Source organism: Doryrhamphus excisus, linkage group LG12, assembly GCF_037039965.1.
Source record: "Doryrhamphus excisus strain RoL-2023G ecotype Guam linkage group LG12, RoL_Dexc_Guam_v1.1, whole genome shotgun sequence".
Classification (NCBI taxonomy): domain Eukaryota; kingdom Metazoa; phylum Chordata; class Actinopteri; order Syngnathiformes; family Syngnathidae; genus Doryrhamphus; species Doryrhamphus excisus.
Window position 1 is genome coordinate 8,815,711 of NC_136368.1, and position 19,198 is coordinate 8,834,908.

At 44.6% G+C, this 19,198-nt stretch overlaps 1 protein-coding gene across 1 annotated transcript; it reads left to right on the forward strand.

Annotated features, from left to right (window-relative positions):
• Positions 1–1,689: 1,689 nt before the first annotated feature.
• On the forward strand, positions 1,690–18,442 carry xk (X-linked Kx blood group (McLeod syndrome)). Its single transcript, XM_078795223.1, has 5 exons — positions 1,690–1,842; positions 5,041–5,317; positions 13,745–14,007; positions 15,372–16,165; positions 16,263–18,442. The coding sequence occupies exons 2-5, from the start codon at positions 5,073–5,075 to the stop codon at positions 16,314–16,316; spliced, it is 1,356 nt and encodes a 451-aa protein (XP_078651349.1). The 5' UTR covers positions 1,690–1,842; positions 5,041–5,072; the 3' UTR covers positions 16,317–18,442.
• Positions 18,443–19,198: the final 756 nt, after the last annotated feature.

Genomic DNA, 19,198 nt, shown 5'->3' on the forward strand with positions numbered 1-19,198 from the left:
CGGATGCTAAAATACTTTAAAAATTAATATCCATATATTTAATAATTAGTTAAGAATTATCAATATCATAATTATTAATTAGTATTTAATACTTAATAGTAATTCATATAAATAATTTGGGATCATACTAAAATATGTTTTTTGGTGAAAAGAATCAAAACATAAAATGAATAAAATGTTCACACAACAGCAATAAAGATATTAATCTCCAAGAATTCACACTTCCAGCAGCTCTTCAAAAATGTCATAGTATACATTCAAGTACGCTCGGCAGTTGCTGGATGAGAAGCAGAGCGGGAAGCTCCAAGGAAGAGCTGAAGAGGTACATCAAGAGCCAGTACAGCGACAACAGACGAGCCATCCCGCTCGGCTCCCCATGATATGTCCCACGCCCAAACCCACCAGCAACACAGTTTGACACCTCCCCAGTCAAGTTGCGGGAAGTGGAGGATGTCATCAGGAAGGCAAGGTCAGCATCAGCCCCCGGGCCAAATGGGCTCCCTTATAAGCTGTACAAGAACTGCCCTCAAGTGGTGAGGATACTGTGAAGACTCATGAGGGCAGCTGGGAGGAGCCAGCAAGTGGCAGCAAGCAATTGGTGTATTCATACCAAAAGAGGAAAACTCCAGTACCATCAGCCAATTTAGAAGCATTGCCTTGCTCAACGTGGAGGGGAAGGTATTCTTCTCCATCCTGGTCAAGAGGATGACCAACTTCCTCATGGCAAATGATTACATCGACACAAGCTGCCAGAAGGCTGTAATCCCTGGTTTCCCTGGATGCATTGAGCACTCCTCCTCCATGATTTGGGAACAAATCCAGCAGGCAAAGAGGGAAAAGCGGGACCAGCACGCCGTGTGGCTAGATCTTGCGAATGCATATGGTTCAGTGCCACATAAATTGATAGACTTCGCCTTGGACTTCTTCCATGTTCCAGAGTGTGTAAAGAACATCATCACCAGATACTTTGACAACCTGCACATTTGCTTTCTGCTGGAAGGCTGCACAACTGGATGGCAACGGCTAGAACGAGGAATCGCCATGGGATGTGCCATCTCCCCAATCCTGTTTGTGACAGCCTTCAAAGTTATCCTCAGAGGGGCCAGGCAGGTCGTTGGAGGGATCAGGCTACCATCAGGGGAGAGACTCCCACCACTAAGAATCTATATGGACGATGTCACGACCATCCTTCAGGTGGCACCATGCACAACACGACTCCTTGAGCGTTTTGACGAGCTGATCGCGTGGGCAAGAATGAAGGTAAGGGCAACAAAATCAAGAAGTCTATCAATAAGGAAAGGAGTCCCCCAAGTCAAGATCACCTTTGTGGCGGGAGGAGACAATTCCTCAGCTTGCTGAAAAGCCACTCAGAAGCCTGGGGAGGCAGTATAAAAAAAATACTTGTGTTGACAAAAAAAGTACGTTTCAAAATGGAAGCCCCTGCCATTGCCTGAAGGGGCGGGGTCTATTCGCAAAGCCAATATCAGATTTGAGAGCGAACGGCACTAGAATCGTCCACACCACGGTGTCTTTGATGGAAATTTGTGTGCTTTGATGGTAATGGAATGGCTCGCATTACAAAGGGATCTCACATTTACGTAATGAGAACTTCTCGGTGGTGTTGCGTGACACGCCTTTGGCTTTTTCTCCTCGCAGTTGTATTTTCTGATTTTTTCCCGTGCGGTCGACGCAACACATAACACCTCGCACAACAGCGCCCCCTTCAGCACGAAGGCTGCCACGGTCTACTACACTTGACCGGTGAAAACAGCTCTTGTGGTTGAAAGCTCGAAGGGTTCGCAGACCTCCAGGGCGCCATCCGAGCGGCCGACGCCGAATGGCCTCCCCTCCACACGTGGCCGTGTAAGCGAGGATGCGACCACCCAGTTCCATCTTTGTGTCGGTTTGTCTGTTCACGCCCGAGACCACTGCAGCTATCTACCTGAGCACCACCTACACGTTTTCGGGGGACCAGTTCTGGCTGTTGCTCACCCTGCTCTTCACGCTGGTGCCGTCCTTTCTGGTGCAGCTGGCCCTCACCTTCATCCACCGGGACCTGAGCCAAGACTGCTGACCAATAAGGAGTGTAAAAGTCCCAATCCGCACAGGCCGTAAATGGAAAGCACCTGGTAGAGAACGCAATCTCCAGCCTGCAACACAACAAGAGGTGATGGGGTCAACCCAAATAGGTCGCACTGGCCTAGGCTGGGCAGCGCCGCAACAGTTCTGGTCCAAAGCTACCATGAGGCAGAGGAAGACCATGGTGGTGGACAAAGTCACCCGGGTGGAGCAGGAGCGCTTCCACATAAAGGCGATATCCCAGGGCAGCCAAGGAGCATGGACACGATGGGAGGCTACTGTGCAGAGGCGCATCAGCTGGGCAGACATCTGGAGGACACTACAGAGCAGACTAAGCTTCCTGATCAGAGCAGCCTACGACACCCTCCCATGCCCCCGGGAACCTCACTCAGTGGTTCGGGAGTGAGGTAGACTGTCCGCTGTGCAGTACCACCAAGGGTAGCCTCCAGCACATCCTGTCAGGATGCAAGGTGGCGTTGACCCAGTGACGGTTTAGGTGGCACCACGACCAGGTGCTAGCCAAGTTGGCAGAGCTCCTTGAAAGATGCAGGGTGGCTGCAAACCGCAGCCGGGCCAGACCCAGCCACACTCCACTCTGGATCAACAACACAGCCGTAGAAGTTGTGAGCGCAACCAAGTTCTTGGGGGTGCACATCACAGACAACCTCGGCTGGTCACTCCACGCCTCCTCTCTGGCAAAGAAGGCACAGCAGCGACTGCACTTCCTGCGGCGGATGAGAAGAGCCTCCCTCTGCCCTCCTATCCTTACCACCTTCTACAGAGGGACCATCGAGAGCCTGCTGACCAGCTGCATCTCTGTCTGGTCTGGGAGCTGCAAGGCCTCGGACTGGATGTTACTGCAGAGAGTGGTGAGGACAGCAGAGAAGATCTTTGGAACCCCGCTCACCACCATTAAGGACATAGCAAACACCCGCTGCGTATCAAGAGCCCATTGGATCTACTCTGACCCCACACACCCCCAGCATGGACTGTTTTCTTGCCTGGCATCAGGGAGAAGGCAATGCAGCATCCGCTGTAGAACAACCAGGTTTAGAGACAGCTACTTCCCCCTGGCCATCAGACTGCTGAATGCCAAATAAGCCCCTCTACCTGCCCACACGCACAACCAAAACTTTAAATTATTATTATTTATTCTAAATTATTTGTACAAATTACTGTTTATGCTGTAAATTGTTCATATTTGATGTCATCTATATATTCTCCACATTATTATTTATTATAATGCGGGAGCCAGGCAACAACATTTCGTTGGCAATTTCACTGCTGTGTTATTGTGCAATGACAATAAAGAAATTCTATGTCTAAGTCTCTATCCTGAGACCAGGCAAGGAGTGGCAAATGCTGGTGGATCTCAGAAGACAACTGGTGTTCCCGAGAGAGATCATAACAACTACTCTCAGACCAGATATTGTCATGTGGTCTGCAGTGGAGAGATCAGTCCACTTTATCGAGCTAACCATCCCCTGGGAAGAGGGTATGACAGCAGCCCATGAGAGGAAACACCTCAAATACTCCGAGTTGGCGGCGGAGTGCCGAGAGGCTGGCTGGAAAGCCAGGGTATACCCTGTGGAGGTCGGAAGCAGGGGCTTTGTTGGCAAGACGGCAGTCCAACTGCTCCGCAGTGCTGGGATGACAGGGACAAGCCTGCGGTGAAGGAGCTGGGAGAGGAGGTTGAGAAAGCGAGCTACTGGCTGTGGCTCCAGAGGAAGGAAAAGGGGTGGGGCTAACACCCTCTTGAGGGCAGCTGCAGGCAGTGGCGGGGAGACGTCCCCATACACCACTGCCCCCCCCCCCCCCCCCCCAACCGGGAGATGTGGCATAGAGGGCGAAACATTTGTGAATGGTGGCCTCCAGCTGATGACCCTGCAGCTGCCTGCATTGGCACCGGAGGAGGTGCGACAGGCCGGAAGGTCGAAGCAGGAACAAACAGCTGACCTGTGCAACAATCTGAAAGAGGGAACAGCACATATAAATGAACATTTTTACAAATGTAAATATGCCAGATTATAGCCCTGGGCTAATTTCAATCTGTAGACCCCCTGGCAAAACATAGGGTCATTAAAATCTTTTAATTTGTATGTGATAAAATATAGGTGTATTAATACAAATCTAAACACTAATTATTTAAATATATTAAAACTTTTTCCAGCAAAAGACTGGTGACCATAAATCCGTCACTTTTCCTCTTTGAACTCAGTTTCCAAAGCATGTTCATAAATATTATAATAATAAAATCATATTGTTGTGCAAAAATAACAATATTTTGTGTTGCTCGGTTATTTGCTGTACTGTAACTAACACATTTGATATTGTATGTACGTAAACAAACAAGGACCATTCAGTATTGAATGAAAAAACCCTGTAATCCCCTTTCAGATAATATGAAAGACACAGAAACTAGGTCCAGGGGCGGGGCCAAACCTCTAATACCGGAAGTTCAACCGAACTGCAGCGAAAAAGTCGAGTTACAGTTTACCCGTTTTCAACAACACAAATAATGAGTATTTACTGTTGGAAAAAATACTTGTGCTGTTGACAAAACAACGTACATTTCAAAATGGAAGCCCCTGCCATTGCCTGAAGGGGCGGGGTCTATTCGCAAAGCCAATATCAGATTTGAGAGAACGGCACTAGAATCGTCCACACCACGGTGTCTTTGATGGAAATTCGTGTGCTTTGATGTCAATGAAATGGCTCGCATTACAAAGGGATCTAACATTAACGTAATGAGAACTTCTCGGTGGTGTTGTGTGACACCCCTTTGGCTTTTTCTCCTCGCAGTTGTATTTTCAGATCTTTTCCCGTGCGGTCGACGCAACACATAACACCTCGCACAACAGCGCCCCCTTCATCACGAAGGCCGCCGCGGTCTACTACACTTGACCGGTGAAAACAGCTCTTGTGGTTGACAGCTCGAAGGGTCCGCCAACGCCGAATGGCCTCCCCCTCCACACATGGCCGTGTAAGCGAGGATGCGACCGCCCAGTTCCATCTTTGTGTCGGTTTGTCTGTTCACGGCCGAGACCACTGCGGCTATCTACCTGAGCACCACCTACACGTTTTCGGGGGACCAGTTCTGGCTGTTGCTCACCCTGCTCTTCACGCTGGTGCCGTCCTTTGTGGTGCAGCTGGCCCTCACCTTCATCCACCGGGACCTGAGCCGAGACAAGCCGCTCACCCTTCTGCTGCACATCCTGCAGCTCGGCCCTATCATCAGGTCTGTTGGCGTTTTGCTTTTTAAAGGCTTTTAATTGTGCTTGAAAACACACGAGGGAAGGGTCGTGCGCGTGCTCGCTCGGCACGTGAACCAGCGCACGCGCGTGCGCTGTGCTGATTGAATGCACTCCAGTTGATCAATACACACTACATGCACTCACAGGACCCACGGTTAGCTACACAATCTCAATGCAAAGTATTATCTTTACAACGGATAAAATGTCGGCACCCTCTGCTTGTACAACTGCAGTATTTAAATTGCAGTAGTATTAGTGTACTTCCTGTGTCCAAAGCTCCTTATTCATTCAATCATTCATAGTTTATGACTCCTGACCTTGTGATGCAGTCCCATCACTTAGAGTGCAACATCTGTGTACAATGTGTACTGTAATAATACCGCAAGCCTCTGAGATGGGGATGATGGGCCTAATTCTTGTAGGAATCATCCCTTTGTATATGTATTAATATATATATTTGGATATATACATATACATACATATATATATATATATATATATATATATATATATATATATATATATATATATAATTAGTGCTGCCCCTCCCTGTCACACTTAAATGATCATCAAACAAATGTAAATATTAGCCAATGAGAACACCTACACGGCCCTGTGTGAAAAAGTGATTGCCACCATTTTAAGGTCATGCCACAGCATCGCAATCGGATTGAGGTCAGGGCTTTGACCAGGCCACTCCAGAGTCCTCGTTTCTTCAGCCATTCAGAGGTGGACTTACTGATGTGTTTTGGATCTTTGTCCTGCTGCGGAACCCAAGTTGGTTTCAGCTCGAGGTCACCAACACATTCTCCATCAGGATGTTTTGGTAGACGGCAGAGTTTCATGGTTCCATACAGCAAGTCTTCAAGGTCCTCCCCAGACCACCACCATGTTGTATTGTTGCTATGTTCAATGTTTTTTTGTTCCACAGTGGTTTGGGTCTTGGATTTCTGCCATGCAGACCGTTTTTGCCCGAGTGTCTTTCTTGGTGGAGTCATGAACACTGAGGCAGGTGAGGCCTGTAGTTATTTGGATGTTCTTGTGGGGTCTTTTGTGACCTCTTGAATGAGTCGGTGCTGTGCTCTTCGCATAATCTTGGTCACTGCCGGCCACTCCTGGGAAGGTTCCCCACTGTTCCCTATTTTCACCATTTGTGGATTATGGCTCTCACTGTGGTTTGCTGGAGTTCCAAAGCTTTAGAAATGGCTTGGTGACATTTTCCAGACTGGCAGAGCTCTATTTATCTCAGTTATGTTTTATATTTGCTTATTATTTGTTTATATATGTTTTGTTTGATGATCTGAAACATTTGAGACAAACACAACACTTTTCCACACCACATTATCATTATATATACAGTGAAGAAAATAAGTATTTGAACACCCTGCTATTTTGCTATTTCTCCCACTTAGAAATCATGGAGGGGTCTGAAATTTTCATCGTAGGTGCATGTCCACTGTGAGAGAGATAAACTAAAAAGAAAAATCCAGAAATCACAATGCATGATTTTTTAACAATTTATTTGTGTGATACAGCTGCTAATAAGTATTTGAACACCTGAGAAAATGAATGTTAATATTTGGTACAGTAGCCTTTGTTTGCTATTACAGAGGTCAAACGTTTCCTGTAGTTTTTCACCAGGTTTGCACACACTGCAGGAGGGATCTTGGCCCACTCCTCCACACAGATCTTCTCTAGATCAGTCAGGTTTCTGGGCTGTCGCTGAGAAACACGGAGTTTGAGCTCCCTCCAAAGATTTTCGATTGGGTTCAGGTCTGGAGACTGGCTGGGCGATGCTAGAACCTTGATATGCTTCTTACGGAGCCACTCCTTGGTTTTCCTGGCTGTGTGCTTCGGGTCGTTGTCGTGTTGGAAGACCCAGCCACGACCCATCTTCAATGCTCTGACAGAGGGAAGGAGGTTGTTCCCCAAAATCTCACAATACACGGCCCCAGTCATCCTCTCTTTAATGCAGTGCACTCGTCCTGTCCCATGTGCAGAAAAACACCCCCAAAGCATGATGCTACCACCCCCATGCTTCACAGTAGGGATGGTGTTCTTCGGATTGTACTCTTCATTCTTCTTCCTCCAAACACGCTTATTGGAATTATGACCAAAAAGTTCTATTTTGGTCTCATCTGACCATAAAACTTTCTCCCATGACTCCTCTGTATCATCCAAATGGTCATATGCAAACTTAAGACGGGCCTTGACATGTGCTGGTTTAAGCAGGGGAACCTTTCGTGCCATGCATGACTTCACATCATGACGTCTTAGTGTATTACCTACAGTAACCTTGGAAACGGTGGTCCCAGCTCTTTTCAGGTCATTGACCAAGTCCTGTCGTGTAGTTCTGGGCTGATTCCTCACCTTTCTTAGAATCATTGAGACCCCACGAGGTGATATCTTGCATGGGGCTCCACTCCGATTGAGATTGACCGTCATGTTTAGCTTCTTCCATTTTCTAATGATAGCTCCAACAGTGGACCTTTTTTCACCAAGCTGCTTGGTAATTGCTCCGTAGCCCTTTCCAGCCTTGTGGAGGTGTACAATTTTGTCTCTGGTGTCTTTGGACAGCTCTTTGGTCTTCGCCATGTTACAAGTTAAAGTCTTACTGATTGTATGGGGTGGACAGGTGTCTTTATGCAGCTAACGACCTCAAACAGGTGCATCTGATTCAGGATGATACATGGAGTGCAGGTGGACTTCTAATGGGCAGACTAACAGGTCTTTCAGGGTCAGAATTCTAGATGATACACAGGTGTTCAAATACTTATTTGCAGCTGTATCACACAAATAAATTGTTAAAAAATCATGCATTGTGATTTCTGGATTTTTCTTTTTAGTTTATCTCTCTCACAGTGGACATGCACCTACGATGAAAATTTCAGACCCCTCCATGATTTCTAAGTGGGAGAAATAGCAAAATAGCAGGGTGTTCAAATACTTATTTTCTTCACTGTATGTATATATATGTGTATATATATATATATATATATATATATATATATATATATATATATATACAGGGCTCTACATTAAAAACAAAAATTACTTGCCCATGGGGAATCCTTAAGGTGAGACCTACTTGCCCGAACTTGCCCCATGTAAAATGAAAAGATTGCCATAATGGTATCATCTAATTTTTGTGGCATCACATGAGAATCTCAAATAAAGATGAAATGATTATCATTTCTTGTGGTTGTTTTCCTACAAAGATCGTGACGCTGCATGGAAATCTGGATTGCCAAGAGACTTCGAGGCACTTTGCCTTGATAAATAAAATTACATTCATGATTGAATAAACATTGTGCTTAAAAAAAAATGTGGAGATGTATGTGAACATGGCATGCCATACTACAGTACACAGCGTAGTCCTAGTAAGCAGTGATAATTATAAGTTGTGCACCACAATGAAACATTATTGAATAGACACATTTGTGTACTAGTAAAGTGTTTTAATCCAGAAAAAAAGCTCAATCGTTTTCGTAGTCAAAGGATCGCTGATTGGTTGATCGCGAACAAGAACGGGTGTGGGTAAAACGCGGACTGTGGATTACGGACCGCGGTCTAAGTAAACGATTCTGTTGGTCCATTTCAAGATTTGCAAGGATTGGTTTGCAAATTACCACCGGAATTACGCAGTCCGTGTTTTACCAACACCCAACAAGAACCGCGTTTAAAAAAACTCTTCGCAGTATGGCATGCCAAAGTGCACTTGCCCGACGGGAAAATCACTGATTGGATTTACTTGCCCGAATTTTGTTTTAACTTGCCCCGGGCCATCGGTACGTCGTTATTTTCGAGCCCTGATATATGTACAGTGCATCTGGAAAGTATTCACAGCGCTTCACTTTTTCCACATTTTGTCATGTTACAGCCTCATTCCAAATTGTATTAAATTAATCTCTTACCTCAAAATTCTACACAAAATACTCCATTATGACAATGGGAAAAATTTTTTTTTTTACTTTTTTTGAATTTATTAAAAATAGAAAACTAAGAAATCACATTTACATAAGTATTCACAGCCTTTGCCATGAAGCTCAAAATTGAGCTCAGGTACATCTTTTTTCCACTGATCATCCTTGAGATCTTTCTACAGCTTAATTGGAGTCCACCTGCAGTAAATTCAGTTGATTGGACATGATTTGGAAATATAATAACTATATAAGGTCCCACAGTTGACTGTGCATGTCAGAGCACAAACGCCAAGCATGAAGTCAAAAGAACTGTCTGTAGACCTGCGAGACAGGATTGTCTTGAGGCACAAATCTGGGGAAGGATACAGAAAAATGTCTGCTGCTTTGAAGGTCCCAATGAGCACAGTGGCCTCCATTATTCGTAAATGGAAGACGTTTGGAACCACCAGGACTCTTCCTAGAGCTGTCTGTACTTCTAAACTGAGCGATCGGGGAAGAAGGGCCTTAGTCAGGGAGGTGACCAAGGCCCCGATGGTCACTCTGTCAGAGCTCCAGCGTTCCTCTGTGGAGAGAGGAGAGCCTTCCAGAAGGACAACCATCTCTGCAGCAATCCACCAATCAGGCCTGTATGGTAGAGTGGCCAGACGAAAGCCACTCCTTAGTAAAAGGAACATGGCAGCCCATCTGGAATTTGCCAAAAAGCACCTGAATGACTCTCAGACCATGAGAAACAAAATTCTCTGGTCTGATGAGACAAAGATTGAACTCTTTGGTGTGAATGCCAGGCGCCATGTTTGGAGGAAACCAGGCACTGCTCATCACCAGGCCAATACCATCCCTACAGTGAAGCATGGTGGTGGCAGCATCATGCTGTGGGGATGTTTTTCAGCAGCAGGAACTGGCAGACTAGTCAGGATAGAAGGAAAAATGAATGCAGCAATATATAGAGATATCCTGGATGAAAACCTGCTCCAGAGCGCTCTTGACCTCAGGCTGGGGCGAAGGTTCATTTTTCAGCAGGACAACGACCCGAAGCACACAGCCAAGATCTCAAAAGATTGGCTTCAGAACCACTCCGTGAATGTCCTGGAGTGGCCCAGCCAGAGTCCAGACCTGAATCCAATCGAACATCTCTGGAGAGATCTGAAAATGGCTGTGCACAGACGTCTCCCATCCAACCTGATGGAGCTTGAGACTTATTGCAAAGAAGAATGGGCAAAACTGCCTAAAGATAGGTGTGCTAAACTTGTGGGATCATATTCAAAAAGACTTGAGGCTGTAATTGCTGCCAAAGGTGGATCAACAAAGTATTAAGCAAAGGCTGTGAATACTTATGTAAATGTGATTTTTTTGTTTTCTATTTTTAATAAATTCAAAACATGTCAAAAAAAACTTTTTTCACATTGTCATAATGGAGTATTTTGTGTAGAATTTTGAGGTAAGAGATTAATTTAATACAGTATGGAATAAGGCTGTAACATGACAAAATGTAGAAAAAGCGAAGCGCTGTGAATACTTTCCGGATGCACTGTATATGTTTATGAGGCATGTTTGGGCTATTAAGGCTCTGACCATGCCCATCCCTTTTCCTCCTCAAGTGTGCACTCCAGTAGAGAGGGGCTACATGTTTCCTCAGCGAAGAACACATCTAATTATAGCACGTGTCACCACTGACCTCCTTATCTTTGCAAACAGAGAGGGAAACCGGCAGCATTCTTCTTATCACAGCTTCTTAAAACACCCAGAGGAATGTACAGCACAGCGCACACCTTATAATCAATCCATGGTAGCGAACAAAGATAGTCAGAATTAGACCATGGCATACATTTGAAATTTGTGGCGCCCCCTATGGATTGTGCTAAAAATTATTTGGAAAAAAATATTTGAAAAAGGCATATTCAGCATATAAAACCTGTTTGCCACCTTGCAAATGTGTTTGAAACATTATTAGAGCCCTCTAGGACTGGAAATAACACCCCTACAGTCACCTTCACACTTGTATTATGCAATATTGGTGACATAATAAACAAAAATAAGCCAGACGTGTACACGCAATAACTCAGTAACACTCATGCGCGTGTGTATTGCAGAAAGGAAGTGATGTCGGTGGTCTTAATGGGGTTCGATAACAGCGCCACCATTGGTGGATTTGTCAGAACAGTAGTAGCACAAGCAACACAGTAGCGGTGCATGTTTTGACAAATGTTCACCCTTCTGTGTGCAGCAGTTCTGGAGTAGAAGAATCAGACAACAGAGTGTTATAACTGGGTCTGCAGTGAAGTCAAGCCTGACTTAACAGACCCTGGCGTTTAAATCCTTGGCTAGCGTTATGGTACTGGCACCATATCAGCGCCACTTTGCCTTATGGTCGGAGCTGTGGCCGTGTGCTGCTGCCAAGATGACGGGCTCGCTGCTCTCTGCAGACAAACAGAAGCAATATGTTCCTATCCTAAGATATCAGGCTGGACAGTGTTGACATATAGTTCATGAAAATGTGGAAGCATTCCCAAAATTGTCATTAAACCTAACTACGTTTGATTTCGTGTGAGACAAAGTAAGACATGCTGTCTTTTCGAAGATCCATTTTTAGAAAAATACATTCATTCATTCATTTTCTACCGCTTATCCTCACAAGGGTCACAGGGGTGCTGGAGCCTATCCCAGCTGTCTTGGGGCGAGAGGCGGGGTCCACCCTGGACTGGTGGCCAGCCAATCACAGGGCACATATGAAGAGCTTGCAACCAAAAGGCGCTAAATCCATTTTGACTGATTTTGAGAAAATCAATGATTTTTAATTACGCACATATCCATCTATTTGGTCATCAAGTCTATATTTCAAATGAAAGAGCTATCAATATAGGTCATAAAAATGCATGCTATAAAAATCCTGCACACACCATGCATTTTATATATTTTTTTAATTAATTTTTTTTCGGATTTAGCGCCTTTTGGCTGAAATGATGGATTTAGCGCCTTTTGGCTGAAATAAATTTGAAGTCACCTTTAACTTCTTCAATGGCATTGTTGTAAAAGAATGTAAGGTGCTTTAATGTGCTATGCTAATAAAATAATTACAACACAGAAGCCATTCTCAACATACAATACACCCCCACACCCACACACACACACACACACATGCACTCGTTCACCTTCACACATTACAGAAACAAAATGTTATAACCTACCACTAGTACACTGTTACTGATAAAATGTTGTTAAGATATTATAGCACACATTAACATCATCCACATTCCATGATGATCAGCTTTAACACAACTCAACATACCCAATTATACAAGACAATGGTACAAGACATGTCATACATTGCAGGTGCATTCAACCTGTAGGCTGCAGTAGAGCGACATTTGCAGACAATAATAAAAATTTTATTAAAAGCAGTGCTCATATTTGACTGCACCATGAAAGTGACAGTGACAAAAATCATCTCATTACAAACTCTTTACATTGTATGTTTTTTAGTACAAGTAAAATAATGTTTCTCATGAAAGTTGGAGGTGTCAAGATAGAGACATGCCTTTTATGGCGTAAAAAAAACTTCCATGTTACAGAATACTGTAAAAACACAATTTGCGTTCTCCTGAATTGCATAACATACTGTAACTATCATACATGTACTTAATGTACACAAACAAAACAGGATGCGCACTGATACTGGCTTTCTGTATGTGCAGTGCCAATTGTATTCTTCTCTCTGATTGGTCAGATTATCAATAGATGGGAAACTTGGGCCAATCAGAATAAAGAATAAAGAAAGGGATTTAGCTCCTTTTGGTTGAAATCTGAAATGGAAATAGCGCCTTTTGGTTGAAAGCATAAATTTCATATCACTTTTTTTCATATTTTTTAAAATGATTTCAAGACCAAAATATGTGTTTTGGATACACATGACAGAGGTCTATTAAACTCATGAAAAACATGCAACTTAGTGAAAATTGGATTTAGCGCCTTTTGGTTGCAAGCTCTTCATATAGACAAACAACCATTCCCACCCACATTCATACCTATGGACAATTTGGAGTGGCCAATTAACCTAGCATGTTTTTGGAATGGGGGAGGAAACCGGAGTACTTGGAGAAAACCCACGCATGCAAAATCCACACAGAGATGGCCGAGGGTGGGATTGAACTCGGGTCTCCGAGATGTGAGGTCTAACCACTCGTCCGCTGTGCAGCCCTAGAAAAATACAGTTTAAGACAAAATTCAGGTCTCGGCATTGCATCTGCTTCTCTTCAGGTATCACCTGTTGGGTTGCATGTGTAGATTTTTAATATAGATTTTTAATATTAAAACTTTTAATAATGATACTTTTAGAACGTGGCACCTGGTCGACTGAAAGCAGAGGCAATGAAAACTATGACCAGGATAATAAACACATTATTGTCATAAACACATTATTTTGTATTGTCATACAAAAGATATCAATCATGTGCGTGTAGTCAGAAATTCTGCCTGCCATGTTCTTTCCAGGTGTCTGGAGGCGTTCTGGCTGTACGGCAGCGAGGGCCGTGTGGAGGAGCCCTATGTCAGCATCACCAGGAAGAAGCAGTTGCACCACAGGGGCCAGACTGAGGAAGTGGAGCATCAGGTGGGACAGGCTGAAGGCAAGCTGATCAGGCACCGGGCGGCGTTTGCGCGCACCTCCGTCATCCAGGCCTTCCTGGGCTCCGCCCCCCAGCTCAGCCTGCAGCTCTACATCTGCGTACTAGAGCGAGGCCTGTCTGTCGGACGAGGTGAGAAGGGGACGCCCACATGATGGGTGGTACCGGCTCATCAGGCTCTGCAACGTCTTTGGGTCGTTATGTAACTGCTGATGTCGCACGCGTGGGAGATTTTGGCTCCGGAAACCAAAATGTCTCTGAATCAGGTGTGTCCAAACGTTTCCCACCTCAAAATAAAGGATGCATATTTTGTAAGTAGATATGCTGCATCTCATCTTTGTGATGGGGGTGCAAAAATGCAACTAACATCACATTATTTTTCCTAAAATTGCAACATATTTATACAACTTAATATTTTGTGTTGTTTGTGCGCTTTTCATTTCTACTTTTTCCAACGGTTTAAACTTTCTTCCTGTCAATCTTCTTCCTGCAATTATGACTCTATTCCCACAAAATGTTATTCTCGCAATATTACAGTCATCTCTCACAATATCGCGCTTCGGCTAGCGCCTCCTCGCTCTATGACATTTAAAAATAAATAAATAAATAAATGATCGCTCATTTATGGTTGTCTAGGGCGTATTAGTAAAAAAACAAAATAGTGAAAGGTATATGTAGTATTCTGGCCGCAGAGATATTAGATTAGCATCACACTGCATGGAGTTAGCCGTGGCATGTCCGACATGCAAGGAGTTCTCTTCCCATTCCATGTGGAAGTGGTATGTTTTTGGCTTCTCTGTTCTTCTTCCCACCCCGTTTTAAACCCCCTTTTTAAGTTTAGAATATAGTAAATAAATCGGAGGCTAACTAGTTAGCTTGCCTGATTGCTAATGTTTCAAGCCATAGCCGTGGTCCCTGCAGTGATCCCATTACGGTTGAGCAAGGTGGACAGCCATACAGTTTTCTATGCTACAACTACGAAATTCACTTATCATGCATGTTTGCGTCTGGAACTAATTAACCACGATAAAGGGCTAGTGTTCCAAAAATGACAACTTTTTTCATATTATGACTTCAATCTTCTTGAATATTGCAAATTGATGTTCCCAAAATTACGTTATTTGTCCTTAAAACATTACTTTTGGATAATTGAATATTTTGAATATAATAATAACAATAAATAATGGATTTTTTTCTTAATAATTTCTTTATTCATGTAATATTACTGCTGTTTTTTTTTGTTTTCGTTTTGAATTCTATTTTTGGAATGAGCCGCAAGCCGCCCATGGGTCACACTTTGGACACCCCTGCTCTAAATTCACTGGTTGTCACTTGCATGCCAATACGTTTCAATACCCCCGCCAACACCCCCACAAGCGTGGCTCTACTGCTAATGGCCGTGTGGTTCAAGGAAGCTGTGTTTGCTGACTCGACCATGATTTTAGCCCATGTGGTTTCTGTTGCGGAGTTGACACTTTTTGTGTTTGTGAGTTCAGTCACCCTGATGGTCATCTCGCTGCTCTCCATCGTCTACGGAGCTCTGCGCTGCAACATCCTGGCCATCAAGATCAAGTACGACGACTACGAAGTGCACGTGCAGCCCATGGCCTACGTGTGCATCATCCTATGGCGCGGCTTTGAGATCACCACCCGCGTTTTGGTGCTGGTCCTCTTCAGCTCTGTGCTAAAGATATGGGTGCTCCCGGTGGTGGGCGTCAACTTCCTGGTCTTCTTCTTCTACCCATGGATCATCTTCTGGAAGAGCCACTCGCCCTTCCCGGAGAACATTGAAAAGACGTTGTCGCGCCTGGGTACTACCGTCACGCTGTGCTTGCTCACCTTTCTGTACGCCGGCATCAACATGTTCTGCTGGTCGGTAGTGCAGGTGAAGCTGGCCGACCCGGACCTGATCAGCAAGTCTCAGAACTGGTACCGCATGGCGGTGTTCTACATGCTGCGTTTCATGGAGAACGCCTCACTGCTGCTGCTGTGGTACATCAACAGGACGGACTTCTACCTCTATGTCTGGGCCCCGCTGCTGATGTCCCTGCTGCTGCTGGCCTACACCGCCGCTGTGTTCTTCATGCTGGTCTTCTACCAGTTCTACCACCCTTGTCGGAGTCTCTTCACTTCCAGCATGAGTCACGGCATCACCGACTGCTGCGCCCTCATCTGCGTGCCGTGCAGCTCCACCGAGGAAGGCGACCAGCCCGGCAAGGAGCCCGGGGGGGTGGCAGCAGCCGACGAAGTGCGCTGCGACATTCCCGACGACACGGCCGACGTAGGCGCGGTAAACGGCGACGTCAGCTGTGTGCCTTCGCTTTGAAAGTGCCATTCCAGTTCCTGACTATGTTTACACCTCTAACTTTTTTATCGCTCTCCCACAGGTAGGCCGCTACCTGCATCAGCGTTCCTTTTTTTACACAATTATGCAGCCCTGAACAGCCGACAAAAAGATGTGCTGCATTTATAATGTTTGTATTTATGTGTGGGCAAAAGTATTGGGATATCTGACTGTTCAGGAAGTGGACATGGAAGATGGACTTTGCCAGGTCACAGGTCGCCATCACCGATCTGGTCCACCCCAGAACGTGGGACATCCGCCATCTTTTTTTCTTTGTTTTGTACAAACATCACCATCAACAGGATGAGGACAAATTCAACCTTCCCGATTTCCCCCAAACTCACAATCACAACCCGCTCTTAGACACTGCCTTGAAAAGCCGACATGTCGTCCTTTTTTTGTACAAACACCAATACAGAATGTGACGACTTGTTCCCCAATCTACTCCCACAATGTTGGAATTTATTTTCCTGTGTAAAAGGCAAAGGCTGGTTGAAGGGGAACTGCACTTTTGGGGGGGAATTTTGCCCATCATCCACGATCCTTATGTGAAACATAAACACGTATTTCTTGCCCTTTTCTGTGCATTATAACACGAGAAAACGTGTTAACATGAGCTAGCTAACAACGGATGTCATGGGAAATACCTATTGTGACGTAAATCCATCTAAAAAAAATCCCTCCAAACAAGTTTTCCATTTACATAACTGACTTGTATATTAACCAAGCTACAGCGATATTTTTGTAGGATAACTAACTATATTTATCTGACGGACTAACACAATGCCTTGCCAAGCGCTAGTCAGTGTCATTCACAGACGGAAGAGTGGATACTAAGCTCTCAGTTTCGCTAAAACGACTCACGATACTCGTTTGCCATTTTTTTACAGAACTAGCATAAGTATGTGTATTAATGCGTCCTAGGAAAGAAGTTTTGGTAGCGTTTTAAATCATCAAAATACAGCAAGATACTGCAACTATTACATGTTACGACGTTGTTAGAGGTGAAATAGGTGTAGTGTATCCCAATGACGTTAGCTAGCTATTAACTCATTTTCTCATGTTATAATGCACAGAAAAGGGAAAGATAAATATGTTCATGTATCACATAAGGGTTGTGATTGATGGGCAAAAAAGTGCAGTTCCCCTTTAAAATGCTTCTGTTGCAGGTCTTGGTCTTGCAGGATCTCTTACAGATGTGTCCCAGCTTCTGATGAATGAATCCAGAGACTTAGCCCAACACTTTTGCCCATATTTGGCATGCAGCTTTGTGTGCATGGAGCCCCCTAATTCCAACCCGGATCGCTCAGATCCTCCTTTTATCGCTTTTATGGCTGCAAGCAACCAACAATGAAAGCTTTATAATACCTGCTGCTGTTGTGTGATACAGTATTTGCGCTTAAAAATCACAAAGCACTGATATTTTGGCACAAAGTATATACTCCCAAGCCAGAATTGTGACAGAAAATGATTTGATTGCACCCTTCCAGCTTTTTATGTTTGTCAGTTTCATGTCTATATGTGTGAACAGAAATTAATTTTGTACAAGGAAATGTAGTATTTTTGCTTTTGTTTCAGTGATTTTGTTGTTTATTGCACAGCTTTTTGGAGCTCAACCAGATGGAATGCTGTGAATGGATGAAATTCTACTTAAAGTAAAGGTATGTTTGTACTTCCAACTACTTATTTTTCTTACTCGAGCACACACTTCTATGGCGGCCTCTAGTGGTCAAAAGCAGAACGGCACACTTCATCCGTAGCTGGCAACATGACTTGCAGTGGTGATACGTGGCACACTTGAGTCGCACAGGAAATAAGCAGCTGTAACCTATACCCATACCCGGTCTGCCCCGGGGCCTTTTCCCGGCTGGGCATGCCCAGAACACCTCACCAGGGAGGCGTCTGGGAGGCATCCGGACTAGACGCCTGAGCCCCCTCAACTGACGTGCCAGCCAAGACAGTCCCTCAACATCCAGAGCCTTGAGGAATTCTGGGCGGAACTCGTCCACCCCTGGAGCATTGCCACTGAGGAGCGTTTTGATCACCCCAATACCTCAGGCATTGTACACGTATGTGTCAGACTCTGCTTCCTCTATGGAAGGTACAGTGCATCCGGAAAGTATTCACAGCACTTCACTTTTTCTACATTTTGTCATGTTACAGCCTCATTCCAAACTGTATTAAATTAATCTCTTACCTCAAAATTCTACACAAAATACTCCATTATGACAATGTGAAAAAAGGTTTTTTTTGACATGTTTTGAATTTATTAAAAAAATCACATTTACATAAGTATTCACAGCCTTTGCTTAATACTTTGTTGATCCACCTTTGGCAGCAATTACAGCCTCAAGTCTTTTTGAATATGATCCCACAAGTTTAGCACACCTATCTTTAGGCAGTTTTGCCCATTATTCTTTGCAATAAGTCTCAAGCTCCATCAGGTTGGATGGGAGACGTCTGTGCACAGCCATTTTCAGATCTCTCCAGAGATGTTCGATCAGATTCAAGTCTGGACTCTGGCTGGGCCACTCCAGGACATTCACGGAGTGGTTCTGAAGCCAATCTTTTGAGATCTTGGCTGTGTGCTTCGGGTCGTTGTCCTGCTGAAAAATTAACCTTCGCCCAAGCCTGAGGTCAAGAGCGCTCTGGAGCAGGTTTTCATCCAGGATATCTCTATATATTGCTGCATTCATTTTTCCTTCTATCCTGACTAGTCTGCCAGTTCCTGCTGCTGAAAAACATCCCCACAGCATGATGCTGCCACCACCATGCTTCACTGTAGGGATGGTATTGGCCTGGTGATGAGCAGTGCCTGGTTTCCTCCAAACATGGCGCCTGGCATTCACACCAAAGAGTTCAATCTTTGTCTCATCAGACCAGAGAATTTTGTTTCTCATGGTCTGAGAGTCATTCAGGTGCTTTTTGGCAAATTCCAGACAGGCTGCCATGTTCCTTTTACTAAGGAGTGGCTTTCGT